The sequence below is a fragment of the Solea solea genome, chromosome 14 (genome assembly GCF_958295425.1).
Source record: "Solea solea chromosome 14, fSolSol10.1, whole genome shotgun sequence".
Classification (NCBI taxonomy): Eukaryota; Metazoa; Chordata; class Actinopteri; order Pleuronectiformes; family Soleidae; genus Solea; species Solea solea.
In genome coordinates, this window is record NC_081147.1 from 24,639,440 (window position 1) to 24,661,538 (window position 22,099).

Genomic DNA, 22,099 nt, shown 5'->3' on the forward strand with positions numbered 1-22,099 from the left:
ATGGTCCTTGTACAGTACAAATTTCTATTATAGATTCACAGTACATATACGCAGGTGTTATATATCCTGCTCACAAACTATTGCTGCATTTCATTTCGATTGAAATACTAACCTGACCCACTACATTGCTTTAAATTGACCCCAAAATGAACAAAAGCACCTATTTGTCTTGTTATTTTTGTGTGCCTTTTAGGCTATATAGTGGTGCATCTTTAGTTTTTTTGTTGTGGTTGTGATTTTGATTTACCTGTGCGTGTTTTTCTTATTTTTTTTTTTTATTTCTATATATATTTTGATCTCCCACCCTTGCGCTGCCACCGACCCTTGTCTCATGTGCATTCCGCAGGAGAAGACGAGTGCCCTCAGCCTGAGCAACGTGGCTGGGGTCTTCTACATTCTGGTCGGAGGACTCGGCTTGGCCATGCTGGTGGCCTTGATTGAGTTCTGTTACAAGTCCCGAGCCGAGGCGAAACGAATGAAGGTGGCAAAGAATGCACAGAATATTAACCCAACTTCCTCGCAGAATTCACAGAATTTTGCAACTTATAAGGAAGGTTACAACGTATATGGGATCGAAAGTGTAAAAATTTAGGGGGTAGGGAACGAGGTTTTCATAAATTCCCCCAAATGCACGCTTTTTGGCTCCATCCGTTCCATCCCTCAGTGTTAGTGAATGAAGAGGTTGGCCAAAGGATCGTATGTATTGGTGATTTATGATTTAATGAGAGCGAGAGAGCGATAACCCCCCCCTCCCCCCTTTTAAAATCGTATAATTGTGTTTGTCCATTTAAGTTTCCTTGCTCTTTGAAACCATTTTCATGTATGACTGTTGATGGCCATGCTTGTTAATACCTCTGTCCTCTAGTAACACATTTCAACGGTATCATGCTTGCAATGACCATGCATAAGCCTTTACATGATCATTCGCATCTTTGCATTGTGTTAACCACGGACGTCATACTCAGTTCTCATCTACATTGTCGTGTTTTGAACATTGATAATTCTCATAAGCGTACAGATTTGAAAATGCTCCGCCCTAACATGCCGCTCTCTCTCTTGGATCCTTGTGTGTGTGTGTGTGTGTGTGTGTGTGATGTGTCGACGACTGTGTCTGCGTGTACACGTGACTCGGTGTGTCTTTCTAGATGACGTTCGGGGATGCCATGAGGAATAAAGCAAGACTCTCCGTCACTGGGAGTACTGGGGAGAATGGTCGGGTGATGACTCCAGAGTTTCCTAAAGCTGTCCACGCTGTCCCGTACGTGAGACCTGACATGGGACTAAACGTCAGCCTGACAGATCTGTCCTGATCAATGAGAAACTTCTGAGTGCCTTACTATGGTTTCAATAGAGCGTTTTATTTTGTTTTGTTTTGTTTTGTCCTTCCTACCTTCCTTCAGTTTTCCCATCTCTGTCTGGTGAAAAGGAAAAAGCAGGAGATGGAGTCTTCATTTGTCTCACACACAAAGACTTTTATTGTTGCTCTCTGTCTCGATTCCTCACCATTTAAATTGCCTCCCTCTCTGGGTGGAATTAAATCTTGGAATATTAAAGAGAGGCGCTTTTTTTTCTGTCTGAACTGGTGACACCATGCTTTTCCTATCAATCTGTCTGGACTGGACTGAGATGAGATCGAGGGCTTGATTGATGGCTACGGATGCTTCTTGGAGTCAGAGTTTCAGTCATCTCTGCTGTGTATGTCAGTGTGTATGAGTGGATTGTGTATGTGAACAGTGTGTGAGTGTGTGTGTGTGTGTGCATCAGGAGAAGATGTCATAAAGAAAAAAAAGAAACTTTTGTTTATGTAGCCACAAACTGGATTTTCAAGCACACTTGATACCATCTACATTAAGATGTGAACGTGTCTTTTTTTTCTTCTTTTTTTAAGAAAATCAAAAAAAAAGTTTATTGGAAAAAAAAATATTTTTATGTATTTTCACAAAATAGCTTTTAAATAAACTTGCTTACATACTGGTTGGATATAAACATCTTAATGTGTGAGTGTAAAGAAAGAACAAAATATTAAACAGCTTCTAGTACCATATTTTTAAAGCCAAATACATTGCAGCGTATGGGGGTGAAAATGTTGAAATCATGTAATTAACTCCTATTCTAAACTTTCCTGTATATTTTATTCTTTAACATTTGGTGTTGTTGAAATAATATGTCAATTCTTGACATTTTGGAATCAATCCGTCTCTGTTTTTTCTTGTTAGCGTTGGTGCAGCAACTTTTTTGCTTTATACTTTTGTCTCTTTGTTCGCTTCAGTGCTTTTGCTGTTTGTGTTTTTTCTGACGAGGACCAGGGTAGATGTTCTACTTCCAACAGGAAATCAATCTGTTTACACACAAACACTCACACACACACACACACACACACAGAAAATGATAGATTGGTGTGGTATTTTATTATCACATCACATTGCGATGTGGCGTCAAAAAGAGGCATCGAAATCCACATTGGTCTATGTGCTGGTTTTAAAATGCCAAATAAGTGAGAGTGCCAAATTCTAGTGCCAGTAGATATGAATATAGTCTTAAATATAATCAATCACTGTCATCTCAGTGAATGTAAATGATACATTCTGTAAGTTTTGTAACTAGATGTACAGTCGGTGGCAATTACGATGCTATTACAGTAGCCTTTTTCGCTTTGTTTTCCAGTCTCCATGTACTTTTGCAATGATCTGACTATGACGTCGCACCGGTTGCATGTTGTTGCCGCAGATACGATATAAGTTTATTTCACTACAGCCAAATGCGCATTTTCATTTTAATGTTGAAGTTGTGAGGTAAACTGTTCAAAGTTGGAAATACAATGTCAGACATATATATATACATATATATATAAATATATATATATATACAGTATATACATATATTTTATATAAAAAAGTTTAAATATGAAAAGTTATTGCCCCTTTGCATTATTATAGCATCAACGCTACTTTGCTTCTGTCGGATACAACATTTTCTTTCTACTTATTCTAACAATAAAGTTTTTATTTATTTTATTTGTCATTTATGGTCCAACACAAAGGAGCACTTCTATTCGATTTCCTTTACCCTAAAAATTGACCCACAAGGAGCCCTCCACTGTGACATAAAGGGAGGTATAAACTATACTGTTGTCATCACTTGTTTATGTCATCAATAATAGGAACATATACCATAGTTTCATCACGTCATTTTTCATGCTATTCTCATAGACTTTTTGTAAATGGAATGTGTGCTAACTTGTTTATTTTTTGGGACTTTCTAAATAAAAGTGGCTGATCTCTTGTTATTCTTTTAGTCCGTGTCATTTATTACCGATGATTTTTTAATCGGAGCACACACACATGTCTGTCTTGTCTCTCTTGTTTTTAGCATTTCTGAAAGGTTGTCTTTCATTTTTCAAGGAATAAGGCACAGGTCTTTAGTTGGGATGTCTGAAATGTTCAATTGTTCACCCTTGGTGAAAGTATGTGCTTTACGTTTTTGTTAATCCTGAGTAAGAGGACCGCCTCTTTGTAGAGCTCTGGCTCCTGATTGGATAACACGTGGTGGGAGACTTGAAAAGACTCTCTCGTTGTGATTCTATTACAGTTTTTTGCAAAATAAAAGCAATATTTCTAAACCTTTGACAAAGTAGTCCACAATTGCTAAATGTTGGTGTTTCCATTGAAGGGTGTTTTGTGTATGAGCGGTAATTCTAGTCTCGAGAAATCCCACTCCATTTTGAGGAAGATGGCTGAGAGCATTCTGTGTTTCCATGGTTTTGCAACCGTGATCTCGACTAGAAACTACGGTTGCTATGATTATTTTCAACTACATACCGAGCTATTTTGTCTGAAGTGAACTGGTCACGTGACCCCCCATACGTCATGTCCAGTGACACTGGTGACGTTTTTTATTGTGATATTTAGGTTCTGCGCATTTCTAAGGCTAATGGAAACACAATGAAAACTTCTGAGACTGATATTGACCAAACACTCTAGACTGGTGATAGCTGTCAGAGTGCAGAGTTATTTTCACACACACTACAAACACTTCACTTAGGTAGTAATGTTTTTGTGAATTTTATTTAGTAGGATAAGCCTCTTGAGATGAGACATCTAATTTTCTATGTGGTGCTAACAACACAAGACTATAAAAGTCAGAATTTTATGGCATGACTAACGGATAGTTGCTGCTAAAACACCAACTTTATTTTCAGAGGTTTTATTGAAGGCATTATACTCAAGGTTAAATCACACAGGTGTTATAGTAATTAGTCTCTGTCAGCATGAACACACAGACTGACACTGCACACACACACACACATACACGTTTACCAGGTTAACAGGTTGATTTAAAGCATGACAAAGAGGGACCTGAAAAATGTCCCCTGTTCAACAGGGAGTCCCCTCTTTGTGAGTGTGTAACAATGCCAAAGTCCCCTGTTGTACTGGTTTACGAGTACACACACACACACACATGCACAGGTGTTTTCACTTACTCAGGTTAATTTGACCAGTCTGAGTGAAGTAGCTCAGAGAAGCAGTGCTGGGGGTCACGTGATGTGACCAAACCCAGTAAATCACACCATTAAGTGACATTTGCTCGCTCGCACAAAAGTGGTGAAGCTGTAGGTAAACCCTCGAAAGGTCAGCACTGCCGCACTGTCATGTCAGCTTTGTTATTTTGTCAACAGATTTCTGGGTCACCATCTGGTGTTAACGGCGAAATGACATTCACACAGAGTGAGACCAAAACCTCTGATACTTCTAGTCGAGTGAGTTGGTGGATTCTTCCACAAACGTTCAGTTCTAATAACAGAGCGTATCGCATAGGACACGTTTGCGCAAGTGCACTTTGCATTACTGTAATTATGCGACCGTTTGTGCAATCGGAAACAACGGTGTCTGAAAGTCAAAGCCAACATGTGGTTATTACGGTAATTTCACTTGTGCTGTTGCACGAAGCAGGCAAATCAGCGAGAGAGTTGAAAAACGCCTGCTTTTGGATATTCAGATAAAAACAAAACAAATGTTATTTGAAATATGTTTTATACCGTTCAAATTTCAAATGTAACAAGCAAAATCTGGTGTCCATGTACATCAAAATGTCCATCTGGACGTGTTTGCTTATTTTAACCTTAAAAGAGCCAGAAAATGTCCTGTGAGTAAGTGCTTTTTCCCATTTTTTCCAGAATTATCTCAACCTTTGGCAGTTGTTTACAATTTACTGTTAAAATAGTGTATTAATAAGTTTAATTGAGAAAAAAAACATTGTAGTTGTTTTATTCTTCATCGTCACTTAAGCAACAGACAAGAACATGATTCATAGAACAGTTTGAACAGTCATTAATGCTAATTTATTAGAAATAAGTGGGGACATTTTGCAGCTGAACTTGGCTGATCCGAGGCCACATCAAAACGTTGCATTAAAATTACAGTGTACCAAAGTGGACTAATGAATAATAAACCCCCAAAGTTTTAAATGCTGGGTTTCAGATGGAGCATCTTAAAAGGATCGGATCTATCTGAATTCCAAAATGGAACTCCACGTTAATATATTTATTATTTTGAGGGAAAAAAATATATTCAAGACTATTTCTCCTTAATATTCAGAGACAAGATAAATGTCGCAGTTTTGCCTAAAATGTCTATCCATCAGGCAGAAATGCATGTGAGAAATACAGAAAAACTGAACTTTAAACCAATTAATTACATTTAAGTAAGGAGAATTTTTTAGCTTGTCCTCAAAAGTCACATTATTTACTGTATATGGTTTTACGCTGTCCATGGACTAAACTATCATCATTTACTGTTTCCATTTCCCCAATAATTGTGACATTTTATGACTGCTTCATTAAATGTTGTCTTTTTATTATACTCTAAGGGATTCTCTTTCAGCACCCTGGATATTGTATGATAAGGTCTCTTTAAATAAAGATAATTATTATTATCATTATTATTATTATAATAATAAAAGATTGTTATTTGCAGGCCAGGCCGACTGTGTGACAAGGTGTTATGCAAGAATTAGACATTTTAACCTTTTTAAAACTGTAATTTGTTTATTTATTTATTTGATTGTTTGTTGTAGCTTTTTCCACTAAAAGCAACAATTACAAACACAGATTAAGCATCTGTGCAGTGTAACAACCCAAGGACGTGCATGAATCTCACATTAGGAGTTTCCATGCTGAGTGCTGAGAAGCCACGAGTCCACCCTCCTTCTGCTCGGTGTTAATGAATGTCACACATCTCCGCGAAGACGGCTGACGTCATTGTGCGCTATATAAATAATCCGTCTTTCCTCCCAATGAGGCTATATCTGTCTCTCCCGTTCTTTTTATATTCATTTTCCATGGCACCTTGAATCATTAAATTGAATGAAATTAAAATGATGTTTTTGCCTCACTCTGTTTGCTCAGTAATTGGAAGTTTTACCCGTGCATGCAGGAGACTGCAAGTGTGGAAAATGAGCAAATGTATTATTAGATGTATTATTGAACGCTCAGTGATGCAGGGGAACTAAATAAACTTTTAACAACAAACGGAAACGCCTGAGATACTTTCTATTTTCCTCTCTTTTTTTAGTAACCATTTTTTTAATAATTTTTTTATTTCTACCAGATGTTGGTTTTTTGGATGGTAATAAACTTCATGCATCCACTCTCATGCCAAACTGCAAAGAGGAGCTGTTACACCAGGATCATGCTTTCTTCCCTTGTGTGTGTGTGTGTCAGTATGTGTGATGTGTTGCAGGTGTGCGTGATTTACTGATTGCACGTGTGTGTGAGTGTTTAGGTTGATCCTGGGAGCTGATTGGTCCTGCACAGGAGGTTCCGACATAAAAGGTGGAATCGTCCCAGCTATGACAGACCTCCCTTGAACGGCAGCAGCCATGAATGTGGTCAAAATAGAAACCTGTCATACGTCCACAGACTTTGTAATAATGTGTTTTTCTGATACCAAACTTGCTCCAGTTCATCCCAAAACTTTCCTTCACACACTTGAAAGATTGAAACTTGAACAGTGCATTGAAAGATTTGACTACAAACACCATAAACGTCGACCTCCTTGCTTGTAACGGTAAAAAAAATCGCGGAAAGACACCTGTACACGCCCGTACAACACAAGCCGTTACTGTGTTTGATGTGTTTGCACTCACAGGATGTTGACTGATGTCTTGACAGGAGAGACACACACTCACACTGACACACACATCACACTCACTTTGACTTTCTAAAAAAGCTGCTCTTTGCTCCAGGGAAAACAAATCACTCAGCTACTAAACACTTTGGTGGAGGAACGAGGGCAGGAGTTGCTCACACATCTGGTGCTGAGTTGGATCAAATACTGTAGCTCAGCAACTGGACACATCTGCTCAGTTCAGATATACAGAACAGGGAGATTTTTTCCTGGTGGACGAATCTTTGGACTTGTTTTTTTTTTCCTCCCAACCCCAATAATCTGTTTGCACTCTTGCATGAAAAGAGCTGTGACAAGAAGATGATGTCAGCCTTGGCATCTAAAGCAAAGAATACTGAAGGATGTTGGGATGTTGATAAATATTAAAATGGATTGCTCTTGCTATAAAATGTTACGTATCTCAATCTTATAATAGAGATGCAGTATCAGTTACAGTTTACAACTTAGGATATGGTATGAAAAATGCATTTCACATAATTTTCATCCACAAAACAAAACATGAGCTTGCAATGGATAATGAATATCTCAAAATGTAATTATTAATATATACAGTTCTATCTACAGATATATATATATATCTGTTGATAGAACTGTCAGAAGTCAAGGCCAGAAAATGTGCGGCTTTGATCGAAAACTGTTTTCATGAAATTAAATGGGCAAAGTAAATGAAGTCTTTGAATAGAAAAATTGTGGGAGTTCATTCGGCAGCATGAGGACATTGAAGAATCACCCTTCCTCTCATTTATCTTTTTGATCCACCGTCCTTTAATAATGAAAGATTTAGGCCATGAAATCAAATATCCACAGATTGAATAAAGGAAACTGAACGATAGAAAAAGAATCTTCCAACCTGGCTTGATGAAAAAGGCCGACAGACAGCACGAGGGTTTTTGTGGAGGTTTTTTCTCATTCAGTGTGAGGGTCTAAGGAAAGATTGTGTCACTCTCTGTACAGACTGTTTGCAATGCTGGGTTATATAAATAAAAGTGACTGGACTTGACAGTGCAGAACAAAGGTCTCAGGGCACCGCCAGCTTTGTTGTTTTTATGTCTGTCATGTTCTGTGATCATTGGCATTTGGATTGGAATGATGTGACTGAGAGAGTTAGCTTAACTCGTACAACATGTGTATTTAATGCTCAAGCATGTCTTGAATAAACCTGGTGTCAAATATCTTTTGCACAGCAGATTATTTTTCGACATGAAACAGTAGAACAAACACAGTTTTAACACATTAACATTAATTCAGGGTCAACCAGGGTCATGCTATGTGTTCCCGTGTCACACTTAAGTCACACGTTAACCTGTTTTCTTCTTTTATTTCCTGAAAATGTTGTTATTTTAAAACTGGATACATGTTTCCCATATTTCCCGTATGTGTTCTAATAAGGTGATTGAGAGAGAGTCATTATAGCATTGCTAATACAACAAATTTAACACATTTAATTTAAGACACTTGCACCGTACTATATATCACACACACTTTCCTGCACTGAACAATTCACAGATTGTAGTACCGCGAACAGTTACTGAGATAATATTTGCATAACCTCTATATTAGTTTCCCTTGGTGCCTGCCATGTTTAACCTTAAACTAAAGACAAAGAAAAGCATAAAGGTTACGATTGTCTCGTGGCTGAACGCGCGCTCCCTCATATACATACAGTAGCTGCTGCCTGAGGTTTGTTGCCATTTATTGCTTTGAAAGTTATTCTTTAACAAGCAATAACGGCTTTATGAGCTCTGATGTGGGGGGGGGAGGGGCACACGTTGGTGTAGTGGTTAGTGCTCTTGCCTTTGCAGCATGAAGACCTGTGTTTGAGAACAAGGGCCTTTCTGATTGGCACTGCACCCCCCGTGACCCTCCTGTGGAGGATAAAGCCGTAGAAAAGGGATGGATGGATCTCTGATGTCACTCATTTTATGTTGTTGTTGTTGTTGTTGTTGTTGTTGGAGGACAGTGAATCAACATTTAGGGCCATTTTGTTTCCCTTCAATGTGGAAATGACTTATTGAAGTTACCTCCCCCAGGAGCAATACTATCATTCATTAGTCTCACCACCTTTGTGTAATCAGATGTGCTTATGGGCCATTAGTTCAGCCAATCATGGCACAGATGGATGGTTAAACAAAATGAATCTTCAGCCAGCGAGGATCCAGCCCTGACTCCCACTCCTCCTTCCCATCGCTGGTCGTCAATGGATACCCTGATAGGATCCTGCCCAGGCGGGGGCTAATGATGACAGAGGGTACACAAGGAATGTCCTGAATCTGCCATGTCAAATACTGCAGGAGACGTCAACAGCACAGCAAGGACCATGCTTCATCTTCAGGTTTATTAACTTACTGCCTTCCTTGACCTCATTAAAATGCAGCAGTGGCACAGACATGTTCACACACAGATGACAGTGCAGATTTAAACAACCTGCAACCTGGAAAGGTTACAAAATTCATCAGCTGCCATCATCAAAGGCATACTAAAATCTTTATCTTTTCATCATACAGAACAGAAAACCTTGATTGATTTCAAGCTTTGTTTCAGCAGATTTCTAATATTATATTTATTTGATTTATTTGGAAAAACATGCATTTATTTTCTTTTAGATTATTGTTCCTTTTATATCGACATTTTTCGGCACCACGTGTGGTTGGCTTTCAGTCTTCCAGCTAAACACATTGCAGGCGACACTTAACGTAAATGTCACCAGAACACAAACAAGGTGGCAATTTATTTCAAATTAAAACTGACTGATTTGCCCACTTACGAAGCCACTTTCAAAAATGTCTGCAGGTGAAATGACAACAAGACCTTCTGTGATCTAACCCGGCACAAGGGCAGAGGATGACAGTGACCAGTCATCTCACACGGGGATGTAAAGACAGTGACACAAACACAGGATGTTGAGTCTAATTACGACGATCAGGGATTTGTTTGTGCTTCACAAACTCCAGCAACAGAGTGATGTTTAAAATAATACAATTGAATGCAGACTTTTTCTCACTCATTTGCTCATATTGAGTGTTGTTGCCCTTATTAATCGACTGCAATGGCATTGGAATCAGTACAATTTACATTCTAGGTGAACATTTTGGAGCAGAAATGCTAAAGTGATAATAATACATGCTGTACATTTGCAAAGATTTCCTGTTAGATGGAGGGAAATTGATTGACTTGTAGAGTAAATTAACCTGAAATGTCTTCTCCTGCCAGCTAATCAATCACCTTGTTGTCAGAAAGAGTATGCATGCTTATTAAGGCTGTGACACGGAGGAGGATGATACTGAATGCATGCATCGCATAAATCCTGAAATATGGAAATCACACTTATAAGCTTATTTAGCAGTAATGACATACTAAAAACAAGACAAAGGAACTACAAAAAAACTCTAATGTTTCTACTTTATGAGCTATAAAAGTGACTTACAGTGCTGACTTTGTTGGACTCATTAGACCACAAGCAGTAGAAGACTACATCTTTCATTTTTTATGATTAAAACATAAGTAAAGTCTTTGAAACAACATCTAGTGTTGAGTTTTCTTTCCCTCTGAACCTCGATAAGCTAGATGCTACTCTTTTTGTCCTAAATTGAAGGGCAGTGTATTCGTTTTGGGGAAAACGTCTTAGAAACAATGGCATTGCCAGTGCAGATTTGACATTTACAATGAATTCCAGCGTCAGTGTAGTTCATTAGTGTTGTCTCCTTTGGCTCTGCATGAGAGTAAAAAGCCAATTTTCTTTCATTTGCCATAGTTTACAGCAGAACCCACGAGTGACCAGTGCAGCGTCTCAGCTCTGCCAGACAGACCAACACACAGTACACACACAGTACTTCTGAGGCAGCCAAGGTGGTGGGTGGTGTTGTGCGCTGTAAAACAGTTATCCTCTGGCTGGGTTGTCATGGAAACAGTGTTAGTTGGGTTTCTCATGTTGGAACAACACACTATAGTGATAGTGTGTTGTTCCCGTAGCTGCATGTTGGCGGGTGAGGTTCTGCTCTTCCACGCACAGCACCATGCACCCTTGGGAATAAAACAAACAGCTGTTGTGCTTTATCGGAGGAGCGAATGTGTCGTATAATCGTGCATGATTTGGCATCGTGTGAAAAGGTGCTTCACAATGAAACGGCGGCTCCTCTTTTGAGCGAGGTCGAATGCATTTCCATGGTAACCGGCCATGACAAGCTGTTGTTGTGTTGTTTTACCATCGCTCTGAGCTTGTCGAAGGTGTGCAGGCACCTTTTGAGGACGGCGTTTCCTCTGCAAATATACACAGATGCTGAGTTTAATAGTGGTGACATTCAAGATAACGATAACTGAAGACACACACTTTGATCAATCTGGCTTTATTTATGAAATTCCGCGTGTGGTTGGGTAAGTCTTCTATACACGCAGGAGTCAATCGTGTGACTCTGTGCCCAAAGATCCTTCATCACTTCTCTTTTCCTTCACTCAGATAACAAAATTCAGGACGCAGACACAAAGAAATTCTATTTTTTCCTCTCAAATTATAAGTGAAGAGTGTGTCTCTCCTCTCTTCAATTGTTCACATCATTCATGCTCACTTACTCCCCCGTGCTGGCTGAGCAATAAACTAATGGTCTGTCTCATAACTCTGGGTTATATGGCAATGTACATACAGGCCTTCCTCGGCTGTGGCCTGGGAGCAATCAGGGAAATGGATCATTCCAACAGATACAACTCTGCATGTAGAGCCTCAGATGTATGTATCCTCTTTTTTTTCTATAGTTCAGCATTTATTACTGTGTATTGCAAACAATTTTGCCCAACCAGCACGTGTTTAATACAGTGCGTGATGCATATATGCATATATTTCCAGGTTATAAGTACTTATAATATAATAATCCATTTCCTGGCCAGTGCCAGCTGCTCCCCTAGCAGCCCTAAAAGGATAAGCATTATTGATAAAGCATGAAAATATACATTCTCCTCTGGAAAGTGGGATCCAAACACCTCCACAGGGAGAGAAAAATACACAACACTTGAGTAACTTTTTGGTTAATATGCAAAATGATGTTTTTTATGATAGATTAGGTGTTCAAACAACTTTCCAATGATTCTTTTCTTGCAGGCATAAATTGTGAGGATTTTCATAAAATAAACAAATGTTGGTCTTCTTTTTTTTTTTTACATAAAAACAAATCAAGTTTAGAGAAGTGTGATGAAAAGATATTTTTAGCATATTCTGACACTTTATCTTCAGTGAAGTGCAACATAAATCCTGTGAATCCTTTGCTTAAGACATTTCAAAATACTCATTACATAAGGTGATATTTTCAAGCAGACTTGATGAGTAGATACTATAACATGATATATGATGAAAACTGCAGCTGTTTGGAGTGTCACTGAGTTGCCGTCTATGCAAACAAACTGTAAGCGGTAATTCATCCCTCCTGTTATTTCCAGCACCTTTTTATGTGTAAATAGAAAGTGATAGATTTTTGCTAAAAGTACCAGTGATACTGCATCCTATCACATTTCCTCTCAGAAAAGAGTAAACAAATACAAGTTGAATTAATTAAAAAAAAAAATAAATAAAAAAAATCACAGATTATACAGAATTGCAAGACTTACACAACATGTGACTTGTTTGGTTTCCCTCAGACCAACAACAACATCTGCCTCTGGATGAGTCATTTTCTGATGGAGCTGACATTGACAGGGGCGTCGGGGGGGGAAACCTCTCATCTGGGAAGATGGATCTTTCATGTCTGTTGAAGACCACCGAGATTAAACCTTTTATCTGCCCTGCCCCTGATTTATGTGGCCCATGCAGATTGCAGTGCTATCCACACACAGGCAAACTGCCTTTCAGCAACGCATGAGCAGCGGCTCACGCTGATTGCCAGCAGAGTTTGTGTGAATTTGTGTGTGTGTTGGCACACACTTGTGTATGTAAGGGTGAAGATGCTTATTTTTATATCTCCGTTCCATGTTTTAGACCTTTCTAATCTGCAGCGTGTAACTTTTTTGGTGATTTTTGCTGTTGCCTTTGTTGTTATTCTTGGTGTTTGGTGTATCATAACATGTGGCATTATTTGTAAGCGACATCCTTCATCTGAAAACAGGCTCTGTCAAGCAAAACTATCAGACCTGGCTGAGCGAGTGTGCTGTGGGCCAGAGGAAGAAATGTTTATGACATCAAAGTGCTGAACGACCATGTTTTGAGCAGTAGAATCCACTTCTGAAACTATTATTTTCAGTCTTGTTTGCATGTTACGTTACACAAGATCTTAACACCAACAAATACAGAGTTGTGTGGAGGCGACAGGTTTAATCGGCTCAATCAGTGGTTTGAACCTAATGAACATTTGTTGGTATTTACAAGTTACACTAAACTAAAGAGTCAGGACATTTATTAAAAATAAAACAACATCATTTGGGCCATTACTCACTGCTTCCAAAAGCTGTTTTTGTTTTGTTCTATAACGTCCTCAAGCACTTTAGAGACTCCTATTTAGAGGACTCGCAGCTATGGCACATCACTGCAGTTTCCTGTAGCCAGAAACACAATTTAAGGGCGGTCTCAACTGATCGTGCTGTGGACAACATAATAAGTTGTTCTTACCGCTGGTAGAAGGTTAAAATTAAGGGCTATGGAGGGCTATGAGGTTAGAGTTAACATTCTGTATCATTAGAAAATAACACAAGGGAATGTGGCAATGCTTTTTTTAAATTTAGTTATCACAGGAATAGTTTGTAAAGGACCAGAGTTGCTACTTGATCTTGTAATCTATATGATAGTTAAATGAAAGCAAACTGGCAGTACTGTCCTTTATATTTATACCTGTGTTGTATAAAATAATCTCTTTTTGGTTGTTTGTAATAATAAAAAACACTATTCCAGACTGGCTTGATGGAATTTGGTCAGCATCAAATTCCATGTGTCAACAAACTGTTTGTTAGACCGGGACAAATATAAACATATTGGTTTAAACCACCACCACCACCTTTTTTTTGGTCTTTCGTTCCAGGTGGAAGTGTGTGTGTGTGTGATGATCCCTGCAGAGCTGAGGACATATGGGCTTTCTATAAGAGACGAGGTAGAACAGAAGGCCAACACTTGGCAGGTGAGGTGAAGGAGAACTGACACTGTTCGATGGCTGGACGATAAGTTGTACAGTCTCCTCGCTGGGATCCCATCTCTGTTTTCACCCTCATAAACACCTCCTCAGAGGGAGGGCTATTGATTTCCCTTCAGCGGGATCCAATTCATTCATGGAAATTACCAGCCTGCATGCAACACTGGAGTATTTTCATTGTTCACTAGTATGGTTCAGTAATAATAATTGTATCAGAAATACAATGGGTTCATTGGATTCTGTTAAATTTAAAAAAATGAAAAATAGAAATACAGATGGCAATTGTTCAATCATTATAAATGTAAGTAAGATGTATTTGAAGCCATTTAAAATATGCTGTATTCCACAAAAGTTAATATATAATTTATATACAAGAGCTGAAACATGAGTCCAGAAACTTGGATGAAAATAAGGATGTTAAAGAAAATTTAAATACAATAGCTATGAAAGTCGTATATTTAACATTTGACAGTTAGGACAATAAACATTAAATAAATCTAGCATGGTCAGTTACAGTAGTTCTCTCTGCAGATATTGCCAGCTTTGGATGCTTTCTTTGTGGAAAACAAAGTCTCCTCTAGTGATTGCTTAGGCTGAGGTTGAATTTAATTCATCTTGGTGGTTCAGCAGTCTTGCTAGAATTTAACAAACGAGATGACAGAGATAAGCCACAGGCTGCAAAATCAATGCCAAAATGGCAAAAAAGTTATATATATATAAAAAAGGTGCTGTTGGACAAAGATCCACCCACTAAATCACAGATTCATCCTCAGCTCTGACATACACCACCCTTCCCTGAAGACACAGCTGGGCGTAAAAGAAAAGCCACGACAAACAACATAAATTAATATACTAGGGATGTGCTCTCGAAGCCCTGTAGACTAAAAACTCATAAACTTGCTTGTCATCGGATGAAAAACAGCCCCTCTGGGGCAGCCCCTCCAGCACTGGTCCTGCCCATCTGGAGTTTCCCCACTGGATTTACACTTCCTACTGTACCCAGTGACACTCAGCAGGAAGTTGTAGCATGGTAGCTTTCAGGGAGGGAGGGGGGTTTTGTTCTTTTGGCATAATGAGATGCTAATATGAAAGGAAATGGAGGTTTAGATGATACGTTTCTCACTCGAGGCTGTTGCTGTCTTTTGCATATTGTTTTGGTTTGGTAAGTAGTCCTTCTGCTCTCTTTGCCCACAATAAAGTAGATTTCTTTATTTCCGAGCAATTACGTGCATTGTTATTCCCTCTTTAATCTTACCCTTTCTCTAGCAATCCGGTCATATTATAGCCCACGTCTTATTTTGGATATCGGGTAGACAATTCACGTTAATTAGCAGCATACTAATAGCACATTATTTATTTATTTAGGTATTTAGAATTTTTATTTTGGCCGTATTTATTCATTTTGGTACTGTGTGTTTTTGTACCTTGTCTTGATTAATGGAGCCTAAAGCAGTTTGATCTCAGTCTTTAGACTTGGTATACATGTTTTTTTTTTGTTTTTTTTAGATTTATTATGTTTGTCATGTCTGTGCTAAGGTATTTGTTAAAGGAAATAAAACAAATCTACCCACAGGTACAAATGAAATGACTTGAGGGTGAAGTCTTTCTTTCATTAATGATGGATCTGTGTGAAACTGGATTTCTATATTGAACATTAATAACAAGACAAGGGGACACGATGTCTCTGGGCATGTGTTGCATTGTTACTCTACAGCTACTCTACAAGTAGATAAATATCAGATATTAAGCTAATTACTATGAGGTCAAGTTGTTATTTTAGATTGAATCTCTTTCCTGTATTGCCATAGCCAATTAAAGTGTAAATGGATTGCATTTATATCGCACTTATATCTTAATGATCACCATGTGTGCTTTACATTCTCAACACTGCCTGTAGCATTTCATATATCCCATTCACACACACACACACACACTAATGGCACAACCACACAACAACATGAGTGAACGACTCGCTCTGCCTCCTGAGCCTCGTCTGTCCCAGTTCCAGTGTTGTCACTGCCAGCTCCTGCTGTTGGCCCCGGGAACCACTTCCTCTCACTGGTCAGCGTGGTTCTTTTGAGAGGTGCAATGTAGGTGGATATTCATGCCATCTCCCCACAGACACCGGGAGAAGTGAGTGAGAAGGACACACTTTCTGGATGATTGAAAATACCCTTGGGTGACAAATTGTGGCCCAGTGCTGTTCAGCAGGATGGTTCACATCAATGTGGGACACAGCAGCACATAGGAGGGACCTATTCTTGGGAGCTCTGGGATGGCATTCGACCAAATTCACAGTTTGTTTGGTCATTTCCAGTCACTGCTGGAGCCAGTACTTGGCAACACTCTCTCCTCTTCGCACCAGCCAAAACTATTGTTTATTCTATAGCGATAACATGACAATGGTAGGTCGAATGAGTCAGTTAATCTTGGCTCTTTTTTTACAAAGTCAAAGAAAATCTTCTGTGGGCTTCTCCCTACAGCTGGTCATATGCCTCCATCTTGTTTGATCCCCTCTGTTAAAACAACTCTACACATGTCCTCCTTCGCATCATCTGTGGTCTTCCTCTTTTCCTACTGGCCGGCGGCTCCGTCTTCAACATCCTTTGTCCAATATAATCACTCTCCCTCCTCTGCACATGACCAAACCATCTCAACCTCGCCTCTCTGACTTTATTTCCAAAGCCTCATTTCTAATCCTGTCCATGCAGGTCACTCCAAACACAAAGCTCAGCATCTTCAGCTCTGCCACCTCCACACACACAGTCAGTCAAAGGAAATGAATTATCAAATGGTTAAGCCTTTTACTTAAACCTACTGTTCCCTGACTGCGTGTACACTAAAAGCCATGTTATTTTTTAAAGTTGTTGTATAATGAACATTTACTAACTTGTTTCTGCCCAAAAATAAGGTCGATACTCTTCATCTGAACAAGATGCAATTTAACAGTTGAAGAATCTGGGTGGTTTGTCAACAGCACCAGGTTTTTGGCACTATCAGTGTTTCCAGTGCCGGGGGGATATCCTTTTATAACTGCTTGTTCCTCTTGTGTTTGTCAATAGGATGGTAGGTAATAAATTGCATATAGTCCGTTACTGTGTCTCTTCTCCTCCTTAGAAAGAGGGAGCAACGAGACTAGTATCCCCATTTTTTACAGTTTTCTAATATTGACCTACTGATATTGACTTCCGACGTCACCATTGCTCCACATAGTGCGTTAAGCAGAGTTCTTTATTAATTGATGGGATCATTGTTATTCTGGATGTTAAGGACTCGGCCGCATGCCCCTAATGTTAGCACTCAAGGTGTTTCTGCTTTTTTTTGTGTCTTGACCTCAGCTCAGGTTAAACAAACCCACAACAGAACCTGCTCTTAGAAATGCATTTGCATTTGGTAAGTAAACACAACTGGCAACTACTTATCAGGGGGAAAATGTCAGTGCAAATCGACAACCAACCACAAATAGTGCAACCAACAACTTGACACACACACACACACACACACACACACACTGTCATCCTTTCAGTAAGAAGCTACTATTAAATCCTTTTGCTAATCTAGTCGTCTCTGTAGGTCTGCATGAATATGCATACTCATTCCATCACCATGGAAACACTGATAGATGGCAGCAAGTAAGTGCAGCGGTTGATCATACACCAGACAGTGAGAAGAGGTTTAAACATAAGTGTGTTTTGCTTGTGTCTAATTTCTCCTCAACATTTATTACCACCTTCTATCTTCTATAATGCCAATGATGTACATACTGTATAACTTGTTGTTTAACACATACGAGGCTTTATTTGTTGGGGTTTGACCAGGATCCTTTTCTGGATAAATAATCGTCAAATGATTTCACATTTTTAACCTGGGGAGTTTCAGCAAATCCTCTTCCTGCCCTCACAGATACCACTGAAACACATATCAACTCTAAAGCTTCTCAGACAACAAGCCCAACATTGCACATTCACACTAGTCCAGAGGGCAAAGAGAAAGCCTCACCTTGTGTGAAACTTGGCACTGAGTAGATTTTTGTTTGGCAGCGATGTCCCCGGCACACTTTGCCTTCTCTAAATCTACAAACACATACATGTACACAGCTCCCCAGAGGGTGATGGATTTCAGCTGCTACTCTCCTCTGTCAGGCTGCAATAAGGCTTTCCATGCCTGCAGCCTTCATCCATTTGGCACGTGATCTATCAAGCCCATGCCAAGGTGTCAGAACCTATTAACCAGGGGACCCAGGGGCCACGAGCATTAATATTATCTCTGCACTCATTGCTTCAGATGATGGTGGTCTGTCCACCGCTTTCAAAGACAACACAGGAGACACACACGCTCTCCTTTCTTACGAGGCACAACAAAGCTGTGCACATCTATCACAATAATCCCTGAGATGACAACCCAGTGAACGATATGTACTGTTGAGTCATTTTCAAGGACACATCTACCAGGTCATTCAACCTACAATTTGTGTCACACCTGTGTTCTCCTGCACTTGTTAAGAAAGTAGAGCGTGATTCAGCCAGAGAGATGTTAAGTGAGAGGGAGAGACACTTTGTACGACAAAGTATTTTAGTTGCCGGGGGAATAACCGAGACACAAGACATCATCATGCGTTTCAGCAGAACGCCACGACCAAACCAAATCTTTGCAGCAGCCTCTGTCTGACTTGTAGAGGTCTACTGTGGAGGTGGACAGATTGTGGCGACAGGTGCTCCTCAGCAGTTTTCTGCTTCTAAATGGAAACCTTCGCCAAACCTCCCACCCACCACTTTATTCCTGATCGCAGCACCACTATTTATCTCAGCCTTAGACTTTTCTCCGCTCTCCCTCTCTCTCTCTCCCTCGGTTCACAACCAGCAACTGCCTCTCTCTAATTTAGAGCTGGTTATGCCGTCAACGTTCTTACTTTTTAACCCACACTCACACATATCCCATATGTAAGAATATACTGTACATGATGAAGAGAGATTTTTAATAATCTATGTATTTATAATGTGAAATGGAGCAATTAATGGAAGGTTCTGCCAAGTCTCACTATTGACCATCAGACAGACCTGTTGTTTAAATTAATATGGAATACTAAGTAATGTTTTCCTTATTTTGCTGATTTGACATTTGGATATCCTCTAAACCTCCCTCTACCCCTAAAAGCTGTGGAAATGTGAGCATTAACATAATCAGAGAGAGATGTATGGATGCTTGCTCAGCATTCCCAACTAAGTCATTTACCATCTGATAACTTTCCCTCTGTCATTGCCAATTTAGTGAGAATTACTACCCAGCAGCCAGGCATTAGCATTTTCTGAATTATTGAGTTTTTCTCCTCTGCCATAGATCGCTGTAGTCAGTCACCACTGTCATTATACAGTTGAATGGACAAAGATTGCCCACAGCATTTGTGAAAAGAAGGCCTGCATATGGAATTCTAACAGCAAGCCTTGCCTCAGTGACTTGGAGTCCAATATGTGTCCTCCACACATTTCAAAAGGAAATTACTCAAATGAATTATGGAAGTGCTAGAATTGAATAAATGTGAAAAACACTTATATTGTTTATTTTTTGGCAGAATATCATCAGGGATTAACAAAAGCACTTTTGAGAATAAAAATATCACCAAAAAACCATCAAAGAAATAACTTTGCTTTTACGGACTCAAGCATTTTTTTATAAGCCCTAATCTTCCACATTTTAGCCTACAGTGGCTCAAAATTCAAAAAGCTTTTGTCTTCCACACAGCATAGTGGGACTTAATGCAACAATGTTCTGAGTTCAATTAAAAGGTCCATTGTTTTTGAAATGATGGGCAGGTATGGTTAATGTTATTAATAATGCAAACGGTGGCCATACTTAGAGTAAGCCATTGCAGTTGTGCATTAATAATTTATCCAGGAGAACAAAGGAATTTTGCTGCTGAAAATGTACTTTCCTCGACGCTGATTTTATATCACATTATGCAAATTAAAGATATTTAAACACAAATATTTTAATGATCTTTAGCAACTCCACATTCCTTGTGCATGCTTGAATGTGTTTAACATGCATTCATTAATTTATCAGCATGTGAAGTGTGCCGTATTATTGCATTTATTGTACATAAATCAGAACTCATAAATTAGCCAACTGTACATCAGTATACAACTGTGGTTTTCTGTAGCTTTGCATGAATGGTTGAATACTGTTGGGATTTAAAATGTATTTTAAATGAAACTGCAAAATCAGTCAGTTTTTATTTAGCTTCATTGCTCATTCTGGTGTCCCTCAAGGTGTCATCACTGGTCCTTTACTCTTCTGTGACCATACAGCTTGTGGGGTTACATTAGTAACTCTTCTGCATATATCATGTGATCTTTGTGAATACTACCTTTCTTAACTAGAGTGAAACATTTTTTAAATGTTAGTAAGCTGCTTTCATGTAAGGAATGTGACATAACAGGTATTATGCAATTTGAATGTGGAGTCGTAATTTACGGAAATATTCTTCACCATGTTCTAAAGCCAAGTCATGGCCTTTGTAAACCAGGGAAGAATACATTGAATTTCATATAAAGACAGAAAAATGTTATTATCTAAGAAGGGTTTTAAGGGAATACAGTGATTTAAATATGAAATACATCTCATTCGTCTTATTTTATGTGCTACTTTATGGTAAAAAGTAATAAAGCTATGAGCCCGTGGACAAAGAGCCTATTTGCAAGGTGCACCTATTGTCTGAGGACACATCAGTTAAGACTGTAGGATGAATGTATTCATCGTCAGAATTGACAGTAACTTTTGAAATGAAAGGACACCTGGAAACCTGGACCTCGGGTTTATTACTAATACACATCTTTAGCACAAACTGAATATATTGGAAATTACAGCCCCAAATGAAAAAAATACAGTATAAATTATGCTACTTTTTTTTTACGATACTTTTATATTAAAAACAAAATGAAAATATGTCTCCGTATAAGAGTTTATAGTTGAAGCATTTAAAAACAAATCCTGATAATGTTTTCCTTTTATGAAAATGAACAAAATCATTCTACGACACGATTGATTACATTTTCCACCTGCCTTTTACTTGTTGTTGTTGTTGTTGTTGTTGCTGATTCTAACCTTACGCCTCTCAATCAACACCCCATAATAAGGGACACTCTGTATGTTTCTCACATAAGCAGCTAAAACCCTGCGTCGTTAGAATGGCTGGTTACAAGGCAATGGAGTAAACCATTTATTTTGAAGCAGCTGGCTGTTACTACATGCAATTACTGCATGCACACTGTAAATGGTGCATTCCAGAAGCCTCCCACACAGATTAGAAAGTAAGATGTATGTTCAGAATATGGCATCGTGAAATAAAACTACTGTTTTGTTTTTTTTTTACTGTTTTTTAAAGAGGTAGCGTCTGCGAACAGTCTGCCTGAGAAGCCCTCGGGCTATTGAGATATAAAAATCCTTACAACTGCATACAGCTACAGATATTTGTAGTTAATACATAGCAAGGGAGGTAATGTGAGGGTACGTGAGGACACAAATAATACTGATCTGGTTTTTTTCTATATAATGCAGAAGCCCCAATGTAATCTGATATTTTTCAACACCAAATTTTATTATTATTATTATTATTATTATTGTTTTTATTCACAGTCACTATCAGCCCCCTTTTCCTGTTTCATATGTCTATCTTTTGTTTGTTTTTTGTCTTTACTGTGATCTTATGATTGTCTGCCCTGATGTGTTGCACATGTTTCCAATTGTCCTTGCTTCTCTCGTTGTCTTCTTGGTTCATCAGTTCATTCTTACCTCTTGTACTGTCATTTCTGTTCCTCA

The 22,099-nt window shown here is 38.8% G+C and overlaps 1 protein-coding gene across 5 annotated transcripts in view; it reads left to right on the top strand.

Moving 5' to 3' along the window:
• Window positions 1-3,286, top strand: part of gria2b (glutamate receptor, ionotropic, AMPA 2b) — a 38,012-nt gene extending 34,726 nt beyond the window's left edge. For 2 of the 5 annotated variants that reach the window (XM_058648992.1, XM_058648991.1), the window contains exons 15-16: window positions 347-595; window positions 1,146-1,235. In XM_058648992.1, coding sequence (XP_058504975.1) covers window positions 347-592 — 246 coding nt within the window. In that variant the 3' untranslated portion in view covers window positions 593-595; window positions 1,146-1,235. Of the gene's footprint in view, window positions 1-346; window positions 596-1,145 lie in introns of all 5 variants that reach the window. The other 3 variants (XM_058648990.1, XM_058648989.1, XM_058648993.1) reach the window with 2 other exon arrangements.
• Window positions 3,287-22,099: the final 18,813 nt, after the last annotated feature.